Consider the following 12,500-nt stretch of genomic DNA (forward strand, 5'->3'; position numbering starts at 1 on the left):
GGTAACTATCTTGTTGAAGTTGTTAGACAGATCTCTATGTGGTGAAAACTAATTCAGAAAACCAATCCTTCACAGAAACCGAGACTGCTTCTTGAGGCAAGCTGAGAATCCAGCTACCTTTTTCCAAGGCCATGGTGCACGTTCACTTGAAATGTCCAAGCCTTCACAACCATGGGTACAGTCGTACATCGACAACATTAACCAGAACGAAGGCAATTGCCTGCGTCCCCTGTCTTGCTCCCGGTGTCAAAAGAACACTGAAACTAGAGTAATAAGGCCAGCCCCTCTAGGTTTCAATGAACTGTTACTTAGCTCCCAGTTGTTCACAAAAAGGACTGAGACTTCAATAGATTCGTGTTCCAGGGCAGTTTACCAGAGCATTTACGATTAAGAACAGCTTAAAACTTTTGAAAATTTACTCACTCATTTTATCTTTCCGTTTTTGTTTTTCGTTCCTTACTATAGCCTGTTTTCCCTTTTGTTTTGTTAGCATCTTTGATCAAGGGCGTCTAGTTTCAGATTCTTAAAACAAAGGTGGAGAAGATGTTAGCAAAAAAAAATAAAACAATTATACAGTTCTTGCATTCACACCTTAATATGGTCATTAAAGGAGATCATTTCGTGGTTTTAAAAACTGGTCTACCAGTACGTGTCCAAAACAATATCAGACAAAATCTAATCACAGATGATTTGGTGCTGTACAGGGGTTGCTGAAGTACTAATCCTCTGTCAAACTTGTCTTTTCGGTTTAGAAGAAGTTTCGCAAATGAACTGAGATATGCAAAGTTGGGGGGGGGCTTCTATTTTTAAACTTTAGAAGAATATAAATCGTGTTCTTTAGGTAGGTGGAAGTGATTTTCGTTAATCTTGTGCAGGAACATGGCCGGTCTAGACCCAACAGTCACTTTGTCAAAGAAAATGCAACAATATGAATAACCACTTGAATGATAATCCCGTCGCATATCTTTATTGGAATAGTCATATATCATCATCGAAGTGTGTTAATTTGAAGGCGTTGTACAGTTAGCCCTTCGAGATGCCTGGTCTGGCCTGTCAGTTTTCCGTCACATGGGAAAGCGGGTCCAGTGTTAGAAAATGTCTTTTGTCGCCCACCGTTAGTTTAACTGAAAAAGTATTAAGTCCGCCTTGTTATGGCTTTTAATCCCATTTGGTAACGTAGATTCCGGAAGAGTTCTCAGAGGAGAAAGCACAAGACCTGTAAGCCGTGAAGCAAACTGTACCAACACTCGAAGGGCTCCTATATCATATGGGCACATGCCCAAAGAGGGTTTTTTGGAGATGGGACCAAAACTGGTACAGGATAGTTTCTAAAATATTTTTTTTTAATCATAAAGTTCCAGTTAAGAGTATTGTTGAAAAAAGGGTCAATTAATACTCTGATTTCTGCCGTTGAATTTTTGTTGTATTTTGATCAATTCCACATCGCCCCTACTCAGCGATGGGACTTAACGTATTTAAGCAACACAACTCAAAGCTTCGTGCTAAAGAAAATATTTAGCAAGTATACATAATTAAGTATTTTGAGTTACAACCAACTCATCCTAATTGCCATCCATTCTTCAATTTTTGCCTGTCCGCTTCCGAATGCCTTCCTTTATATTAGGTGCTTTAATTTCAGATCTTCCTTTGAAGTGTTTGAGGTAAATACATTTACTGTTTCGTGTTTGATTTGGTTGCCAGTTTTCCGTACCACAGCCGTTTGGGAAGCTACTCAACTTCATAATTGGAGAAATCTTTAAACAATCAACTGATTTTTTTAACTTCAGTATAGTGCAGGACATGTTTTTTTTACTGGTACACCAACTCATTCAGTGCTAGGAAGGCAGGTTTGAACGTATCCGGAGGGAAAAACAACGTTTCTTATTTAGCCGGTAACAGGATTACGTTGCACTATTTCCAAAACGCTCAAAGCTAAATTAATTAAAATAAGTAAAACAAAGGAATTTTGCGTCAACCTTAGAGTCCATGACTAGTTTTCGGATACCTCTTTACAAACCTCTGTACTAGGAAAGTTCTGTCCTCCTGCAAAGGAGCACTAAGCTTTATTTTCCCGAGTAGCCCCCGAGTCCACCATTGCAAAATATCATCTCCGTTTAATTTCATCTAACCGAGGCTAACAAATTTCCATCGCAGTCCATTCCTGATGTTCAGTAGCGAGAATGCACGGTTTCGGACATTTTCATATCGAGCTCCTGTTGAGAAGTCGTGTACACGATGCATTTTTGGATTGATTTACATCAAAGTCAGACTCTCAAAAGACTAATAAGTCCTGCATAGTCAATAATTAACACTTGGAGTGAACAACATCTTGACAAGAAAAGAATCATTTTTTTTTTTTCGTTTGTTTTTTTTTTTTTTTTTTTATATGAAACATTTTAAAAAACACGCCAGTACTGCGATAATGCAGGAGAAATTAATATAGTATGTCAATAGCACGCTGCTGCTTATGTTTTTCTCCAGTAACACCATATTTTTACTCCAACATCAGGAACAAAGTCTTGCAAGCACATCCGGGATATGAATGTCTCCAATTGGAAAGAGGATGGGTATTACTGGATCGACCCGGCCAGTGATGGAACATATCTGAAAGTTTTCTGTGATATGACTACTGACGGAGGTAAAGGAATAAGGAAAATCTTTCTACGATTAACTATACTTTAAGTACAGAACTACCCTACTGCTAAGGACCCGAAACTCTATTTTAAATGAGTGATAAATTTTTTGACACCTGCCTTCCCTTACTCTCGCCCAGTCCCCTAAGAGCTATATATCTAATCAGCCCTGCCTTAAGGCGATCACCAAAACTGTCAAGTCTCGTTGGATGCTTAAGGGAGGTAAGCGAAGAAGTCAGCCACATGTAGTATATCTGTTAGCTTCTTTTGTAACTGCTTAAGGTGGTAAAGTAGCAGTAATGATTTTTTTCAACTTTTATTTCATTCTATTCCGCAATTCAAATACAAGAAACTTCACATGTTCTCAAAAAATGTTGCTTAATGTTCAGCTCTGGTAGATGTTCTGGTAGATGTCTGGCAAAACAGGTGTCATTACACACCATATTGGGGGTGTATTTCATAATTAATAATTGAAGTTAGTGTAGTCCTGAGGTCCTGAGGACTAATTAGGCTGACATTGACTGAAATTTTGACAACTTTAGCGGAAGTCATCTTCAGAGTCAAGCAATCTCTGTTAACGTCAGTAGATGATATATATGTTGTCGGTAAAATTCGTTCTCAGATTTCCTAGGTTAAACTGGTGATCCTCGTTTTACCTACCAGGTTGAATAGGCACTCAGATGAATTGAAAAAACCTTTTTTGGAGCCTAAATTAAGCCTAGAGAAAAGTTAGAGGGTCAGGGTAGGAAGTAGACAAATGTTGAAAAATACTGTGTTGGGTTGACTATGTTCGTCGTTGTAGTGTGGTAGTGAAGACACAGGACTATAGATCTGGAGGGTGCAAGTTTAAGTACCGGAAACCGGAAGGAGCAGCATAAGTACAGCCTTTAGTTTGTTTCCTTACTATGTTGTAATGTTGAAAGTGAGTGGGTAAGTCAGCTAAGTGTATGAATAAACTGATCAGATAATACGCAACATTCAGAAGATGCGTGATGTGCTGTGATGCGTAAGACAGAGAACGAGGGATTATATAGGTGTTTTCAATCCTTTTTGGGGGGTTGATAGCTGCCTTAAACTAGGTAAAATGAGGATCTCCAATTTATCCTAGGTAAAAGCGGATTCAGCTTGAGACCGGATTTGACCGACAACACAAACAATCTGGTCGTTGATGTGATTGGGTAGTGGTAACGTTACGGGTGGAATTTTAGTTAAGCCTATATGTCATTGGCTGTGAGGACAGTAAACAGTGCTTGTTGCATTTAGATCCATAAATTACGTCGCTCAGTTATTAATATTGTTACACGAACAAGTCAGTCAGTGTGTTGCCCCCTTTAACCCTTTGACTCCAAGGAGTCGTATTTTACTCTCTCTAACGCCAGACTATTTTACTCGTTAATGGGGACGGTTCAAAAGTCAATGGTTCTATTATGATATAACTCCTTAGTTCAAACCATTTACAATTTTAACAAGGTATGACGTATGAATCAATTGATGTCGACAGATGTGTAATTGGGTCGACCCGCCGTTCTATTCGACTGGTTCATAGTTAATCGAGGGACTGGTTATGAAACCTTAGAACTTTCAAAAGCGAGAGCAATGTTGTTGCAATCGATGTTGAATTGACCGTGACCCTGCACAATCTTTTGTTTTCGCTTCGCACGGGTTCGCAAATTAGTTGCGCATAATTTAATCGAAGGAAAAAAGGCATGTTTTGTGCAGGGTCAAGGCCAAAAATATGGACAAAAACATGAAACAAAGGAACTTGTCCAGTTTCATAACCATCTCCTTGCATTAACTATGACTGGTCGAATCGAATAGCAAGGCAAAAGTACATGTCGAACTCTCTCATGTGCCGAATCAATAGGCCTTATTCACGATAGCCGCCATGTTGGTTTTCAAATTATCATGCAAAGTAGCCATGTGTTATGCTGGGGGGCAAACATTGGAAAAAAGGCAAATTGCGGAAAATCGGCTCGTCGAAATATTGAAGTAACATTTCTAAATATACATTTTAGAATTTAGAATTAAGTCCCATTTATGATAATTTTATATCTTTGATTGCCCTTGACATTTTGACTTTCTCCTCATTTATCACTACAAAAAACATCGAAGTAACTTGTGTAATCATTCTATTTTACTACTTAAGTGAAAAACATTCAATGAACGTGAAAAAATCGTCTGTGTGGCTAAGATACTCGTTAAAACCTCTCGAACTTGTGTTGTTTGCCCCCTCAGAAATGTGTAGCTAATTTACATGATAATAGCAAATCCAACATGGCGGCCATCGTGAATAAGGTCTATTGCATAAATTCTGCATACATTACATGCATTCTATTTTTCCCAGAACTCTGTGCGTTTAAGCGACTTGACCTGCGCAAAAGGGTCCGATTTCAAACAAAATGGAGGGAAAGGAGGAAGGAAATGACTGTACAAAAGAAGCATTCGTGCAAAATCTTTGAGAAACGGAATGACAAGAGAGGCTAACAAACAGGCTGCAAAATGCTAATGAAGGTTTTGCACGGCAGTCATGTTGCATGGCATGAACATTGAAAATGTTTTGCATTAAAAAGAACATTTCCCATACGAAAAAGAATCGATTGTTCCTGCCATGCAACATGGCTGCCGTGAAATCCTGGAGTATTAAGGACAAACAAACTTGAAACGAACAGAACGATAATGAAGAAATAGCGCTAAAATCTAACGCATTTTTCTGCATCGTATCAGTCAAAAGAGATGGATGTGGCGAGTGATCTCCTGCACGGGTTACAAAAGAAAAAGAAAGTTTTCAGTTATAGATTCTAAAAGTCGTTTAACTCCTTTGGTTTAAGACGTCCGAGTCGGTCTTCGCTTACGAGGCAATTCAACTTTTGGTAGTTTGGCGAACTAGTGAAGGTAAACACACCCTAAGGAGATCTAACGTCAAGGGAGCTTTAATTGTAGTTCCTTCCCACAGTGAATCAATACAACAAGGGGCGGCTGTTCAAAGCGTCGAGTGTATTCGACTTTTTTTATATTATTTAGGTTTAAGGAAAACCTTACACTTTTACTCTGATTCCAGGGGCCTGGCTACTTGCCTCCAAATTTGTGATGCAAAATTCAACACCTCCCGCTCAGGCGCCACTCAAGACTTCATACCGTGGAATAGCGAGCAACCAGATGCTTCTTACTAAAACTGCCATGAATCAGCTGAGAACACACATGAATTTCACTCAACTGAGATTCCACTGCAAGAAACAGACAACTGGGCGCACATTCCACATCACCACTGCTGCTAACAGTTTGGGTGAAGCTGTCGTCCAGTACTTCAGTGGTCAGACGGATGTTTTGCCTTACGCTTGTGGCTCTTTTGTCAAAATGAACGACGATAACTCTCGCCTAGCCGAAAAATGTCATGAGTGGGGCAACTCCAAAAATGGTAAATGGGGTCATGTAAACCTTAATGAAGACAGATTATATAATCACCCTGCGTTTGTAGAAAGGACGGCTCACTGGCTGCTTCCTTATAATAACATATATTCCGACAGGTTTGAGTGCGATGATAACCTCAATGAGAATAAATTATCTGCTTATGATTTTTGGGAAATTTATGCTCGTTAGAAACGCAGCTCGTTTTGGTTGACATGAGTAGTGTCAATTCAACAGTCCTTTGGGTGTCGCTGTTAGAGTAGTTTTCACTCTTTTCGTTTTGGTTAATGTGGCTCGTTATTGTGGTTTGTATTTTGTGATTCCAATTTACTCAATTCATTTGTCAGTTTATAAAGCTACAAATCAAAAGCAAATCAAAGAGGTTGATTTTTCAGAAAAAAAATCACGAAAGGACCCAAAATCAGAAGGACCCCAATCAGAGAAGTGCAAAGTAATTTTCGCGCGGTATGATTGGTTAACTCGGAGGTGATAAGCACATGCAGTTTTGACCGAATGCATAAATGGCGGCCAAAAAAATATTCTCTTGTTTATGAAATAATTAGCCTCACTAGTCTCGTTTGCGTGGCCAAGATATAAAAGAATGTTGCTTGAGAGCGAGGGTAGTGAGTCTCATTAGCCATTTATGCATTCGGTCTATTAATCATTCCAAGCAGCTCAAGAGAAAAAAGAAGTGAGTGTTCTTAATTCCCTGTTCGTTAATTGTACATTTGGAATAGCCAGCACCAGTGCAGTAGATGCAAAGATATTACAACCAGAAATAAAATCGAATTCAAAAGTTTGTGTGGAACCCTCTTTATTACGAATCCATCAAAGCAAAAATTTGAAATTCTCAAATTTATGGTGCAGTTTTTATTTATTTTCACATTAAAATGCAAACAATCGTTTTCCCGCTGCCCGTTTGGCTCAGTTGGTAAAGGTACCCGCAAAACCGACAAGCCCGGCTGATCATGAGCCTAGCTGGGGCCCGTTTTCTCGAAACTTTCAGGGCTATTTTTGGGTATCGAAAATCCCTCTGTATCTCATGAACAGAGAGGATTTAAGTCGTCAAACTTCACTGTCATTTTGCTTTTTGTTGTCTTGAAAACATGTCAAAAGATCGGTTTTCCAAAACAAGCCGTTGGCAGTTTCACAAATGGCTTTTCGGGCCCGAAAAGTTTTCGAGACTTTCGAAAAACGAGCCGAAGGGCCGGCAGCTTTGCCGGGATGTCTTTCAGCCCGGTATTACATGAGGTGAGCCAGCCCGGTCTGGACTAAATTTAGAATATGTCATGTGAGAAAAAGATAACAACAACAAAAAGAAGTGGACAGACGTTTGTCTTGCTAAATTGTCATTAAAATTCACCATTCTACAATTTAAAGAAGCCTTATGGTTTGCTATCTTATTGATCCTTTATTTAAGCATAAAAAAGGACTATTTCGTGGGTCATTTTGCTCTAAAATGGTCCAGGAGTAATGTGGTTAGAAATCGCTGGCCTGGCTAACCGGGCTGTCCCGGTCAACGCGATTATATGAGAAAATCTCAGCCGAGTTATCGGGATCGCGACATCGTAATATGCCGGGATGTCGGCTAACCGGCCTGAGATTTTTCCATGTAATCGCACATTTCATTTTTGATGTGTATCTCAGACGTGCCGGGGTCTTCATTTCGGAGGTCTTCATTTTCGAGGTCTTCGTTTTCGACACTACCCTCCAACCGCTCTTTCTCAGGTTTGCACGATTTCATCTTGCTTCATCTAGATCTTTACCTGTGTCGTTAACAAAAAAAACCGCCCGAAATCCACCACTGCAAAAAACGTATTTAAAGTTAGGGGGAAAGCAATACATCATGTTAAGGCTAAGGAAATAAACTTTCCAAAAACATATAATTTATTCACATTTTGAGGGATAAAATAATTCTGCGTGATAACATGTACAGCAAGCACGCTAAGAAAATGTTCTTACCTTGTCAGCGATTTCAAGGCTTGAAATTCCATCCAATGAAACACATATGACTGTGACTCTGAAGATAACTTCCGCTCAGGTTGTCGAAACGCCAGTCAATGTCATCTCAAACAGTCCTTCTCAGGACTACACTCCCCCAGACGATCGTATTTTACTTAATTAGTTTTACTTAATTATTATGAATTATGCATATATTTTAAGACGCATCTTTAAAAAATACGCATCATCATTTGCCCTGGCATGAGGCCATTTGTTCGGTGTGCCAATGTTTTTACTTTGTCTTCAGAAGATTCCAATATAGCGTCTATGTTGTTTGTCGAGTTATTTTCTTTGTCGCTGTCATCTTCAGAGTAGTTCTGAATAAAGTACCCGCAGCTTATTAAAGAATTAGTATTTTGACTTGTATCACTTTCAATAATTGCGTCCATTTCAGTTACATTTGAGAACATTTCATTTTCATTCAGTTCGCGGAACGACCCGTTTCGAAGCTGACGCTCGACATCTTTTAGAGTGGGTCTACCGCGAAAAAGCGTGTGCCTTTCTTTGCATGTGTTTTTGAGCGCCCCAAAGAACAAATCGATTATCGATTAAGTCAACGCAATTCAATCTTCAGTAATCCAAACAACGTATCACAGTGCTCTCCATGATTTTGGACTACGTGGTTTGCTTTTAATAACCAATGTAAACAGCCTTCTGTAGTCCATTGCCCAATCAAAACACCGCCTCGTGCTTTCTATTGTGCATTTTGCTGCACCGAAGAAAACAATAACTGAAAACTAACATGTTTTATAACTCGGTGCCCTTACGGGTCCGAGTAATTAATGGTTAGAGCATGACTGTACAAGGTGGCTGTACAAAGTGTTGATGGACTTGTGCTTTAATATTTAGGTTTGAGGAAAACCTTGCATTTATACTCTGATTCCAGGAGGCTGGCTGCTTGTTTCCAAAGTTGTGATGGAGGATTCAACACCTCCCATTCAGGCACCAAAGAAAACTTCATATCGTGAAATAGCGAGCAACCAGATGCTTCTCACAAAAACTGCTATGAATGAGCTGAGAGCACACATTAATTTCACTCAACTGAGATTCCACTGCAAGAAAAATAATCCTGGGCGCACGTTTCACATCACCACTGCTGCTAACAACGCGGGAGAAGCTATCGTCCAGTACTTCAGCGGTCAGACGGATGTTATGCCTCGTTCATGAATGACGATGACTCTAACTTAGCCCGAAATTGCGATAAGTGGGGAATAGAAAATCCACCATTGGAAGTCCATGTTGGTAAATGGGGTCATCCAGGCCTCAGTGAAGACAGATTATACAATCACTCTGTTTTTGTATTCAACATGTATCACTGGCTCCTTAGTTATGAGGGAGATACTAGTGGCAGGTTTGAATGCGATGATCACAAGGCAACTGAAAATAATTATGTTTTATCTGCTGGTGATTTTTGGGAAATTTGTGTCCGTTAGGGTTACGCAGCTAGTTTTGGTTGACTTCAATAGAGCTGGAATTTAGCTGTCATATATTTGTCCTTTCTTTTCGTTTTGGTTAAAGACCCAGTATTGCCCATGGTGCATTGCGCGCTTGCTACCATTGGCAGCCATTTTCTCTGAAATCCGTTTGCATCGCTTATGCTACCGATATAACAATGTACTTAGGTATTGATTCAAGTGCATTATTTATCAAGGAACACTTTTGAATGTATCGTTTGTCTCTTTTGTGCTGATGTTTGCCTTTATTCCGGAAAAGTACAATATGAGGTCACTATTTAGAAACACCCCGATCTTTGGTAAGACCACCGTTATCGGGTTCGGTGCGCCAGATTAGGCTTCGATCGTCGGTGTTCTTGTTCTGAATTACGTGGAAAGCCCCACTTGGTTTTGGTCGTGCCACTAACAGTGAATTTCTACTTCATCTTAGTACGGAAGAAACATTGCAGCCAGTGACGTAAGTTAAAATTTTGATACACATTCACTTGCTTGTCAAATACATTCAATCCCACCCTTTTGTGCGTTTCGAATTTTCGATTTGTTTAAGTTATATGTTTCGCTTTCATCACTTGTAGAGTTTTGGAGCCAGGTGGATTGAGATATGTTCCTCTCAACCAAGACCCGTTGCTGACCTCAATACATACCTGCAGTGGGTTCAAAGCGAAGTTGTTCAGCACCATCGAATGTAAATGTAGCTCCCGTAGGAGCGTCAAAGAGACGTAGAATTTATCTTGAAAGGCCTTTGAGTACCAACAGCGAAGCTCGTGATTTTATTTTTACCGTTTTTATTAAACGCGCTCTATGTGCTCGTTTTGAAGTTCGTATGTTACCTCTTCTGTTTCATTCGCGTATTTAACTCACCATTTTCCACTTTGTTTTGTAGTTGAATAAACACTAAAAAATTATTTGATTCTTTGCACTTTACCTCCTGTAATTGTTTAGCATCCTATGAGGCGAAAGGAAATTCAGTGTCTCTCTCCAGTGTTGCTAATATCAGTGCTACCTTAGGCTTCAGACAAGGATGCTCAGGCGACTACTTAAAACATTTTTTTGTTTGTTTTTTTTTCTGCATTGACCTTTGTATTTTTTTATGGCCTTCTGAATTAGTCATTAGTCATACCCTTATATACCCTTTGCCTTTTCTTATCTTGCCCTGGAAATTATCACTTCCAATTTCTAAGTTTCTCTCAGATACCCATACTTCTTTATGAGAATTCTCCTGGGTGAGATTAACCACAACTTCCACCTTTTTTGGAAGCAAAGCGGGGGAAATATTCAAAATTGACTTAACAATATCAGACTGCAGTTGGCCAAAGAGGAGAAGACCTATGCATATTTACAGCTTGGTCAGATGTAGACTAGTTCAATCCTAAACAGATAACTCGTACCCTTGCAATGAAGGCCCCACCAATGATCTACAGAAGACCTCGTGAAGGCACCTTCAAGGTTTCTATTAAGACCTAAAGATCATGAAAACATGGATTGTGAGCAAGATGTAGCAACCTTGAAACTTTTTGCCAAGTCATCAGCATAGTCACTTTGATGTTATTGTCACTTACAATGGTCCCAAAAGAAAATAAAGGAATGCTTATGCAAACTTTTGCAGGACAAACAAAGAGTATTATGGTATTTTTTAAAGTGGCCTATTGCTCATTTCCTCACTGCATCAAGTGAAGCTATGATCTAGCACGAGTCAGCAGCCCATTAAAAAATATTTTGAGTTGTAGACAAGATGCCTTGAGTAGACACCTAGTTTAAGTTTTTGAGACATAATATTAATTTTTACTGTGAAACAGGCGGCAGATACTTCATTGAAGGTGGCAAAATTGATTGCCACCAGATCATATTTTGCAAATTTATAGATTAATCAAAATTCCAGATCATTGTTCAGAGCAGTGGTAAACTTGAGATTTTCTGTTCAACATGTTGATTATTCTTCCAAAGAATAGTAGCTGTTATTATCAAAAATTACTACTGCACTAAGATGTGCAAACAAGAACCAATAGAATTTCATTCTGTTGAAAACAACACTGTAATATAACAACAGCCAATTTAGATAGTTGTAATCTCAACATATGCCTCCAGGGACATATACCTATGTATTCCTTGAATTAATCAGAGCTGAAGAACTCCATTGGAGAGCAACATATATTTCTAAGAATTGCTGAGGCTGACGAGAATCCAAGGGCTGTCCTTTTCCCCACCTAGTCAGCATACAAGTTGGGTGAGGGGCTTGGTTTCCACCCATAAAAGTGCAGATTCCCCATAGTAACGAAACAGTGGGTTTAAAAGATACAGAGAAAATGTTATTCCTTTATCTTTTGGAAGGGGTAAATTTTTATTTTATTTTTCAACAAGATAGGCAATTTCCTTTCTTTTTAATTGTGGGATGACCCACTTTCCTTCTGTTCCCCTCAGAATTATCTTAAGAGTTCCAATATTTTGCTTTGACCTTTGGCAAGTTCCAAATACGGAAGATTGTACAGATGAACAAATTTGCCTGATCTAATGGTGGCCCAATGAACTATCAATACTTACTGATGAAATTATATCATTAGTTTGCTCTGTATCCCATATATCTGCTATATGGGGCAGGATACTGTGTCTTGATCCCAGACACAACACATGCAGGTAACACCCTTCTGTTTCCCTTTCCTAGTTTACTATGGTGCAAACTGGCGGTAACCAGCTTTCCTAAAGGTTTTGCTGCAGAAGTTGAACTCGTCAGCAAGTATCGAGCTTTGATACACAATGTCTCTGTATTGGCAATTGTTAATGTTTAAAATCTGGTGAAACATGCCACCCTTCTGCAGCATACATTTTCTTCATCATTGTGCATTGGCAGGCAGATTCTCAACTTGCACCAATCTGGTGCTTGTGTATCACTGGAGGGTGGTTCTGTTGCTGAGTCCACAGTAACTAATGTTTTGGCAAAGTCAGGTCGTCTTCTACCCATTCTCAAAAGATGGACTAGAATCCCGCCCTTTGTCAGTAAGTCAAGAGTTGC

General features: G+C 39.3%; 1 protein-coding gene across 1 annotated transcript in view; it reads left to right on the forward strand.

Annotated features, from left to right (window-relative positions):
* LOC138002426 (uncharacterized) overlaps positions 1–9,206 on the forward strand; it is a 19,906-nt gene extending 10,700 nt beyond the window's left edge. Inside the window, exons 2-4 of the mRNA XM_068848468.1 lie at positions 2,510–2,638; positions 5,692–6,048; positions 8,926–9,206. Coding sequence (XP_068704569.1) covers positions 2,510–2,638; positions 5,692–6,048; positions 8,926–9,206 — 767 coding nt within the window. The remainder of the gene's footprint in view (positions 1–2,509; positions 2,639–5,691; positions 6,049–8,925) is intronic.
* Positions 9,207–12,500: the final 3,294 nt, after the last annotated feature.

This window comes from Montipora foliosa, chromosome 5 (assembly GCF_036669935.1).
Source record: "Montipora foliosa isolate CH-2021 chromosome 5, ASM3666993v2, whole genome shotgun sequence".
In the NCBI taxonomy this organism is placed as follows: Eukaryota; Metazoa; Cnidaria; class Anthozoa; order Scleractinia; family Acroporidae; genus Montipora; species Montipora foliosa.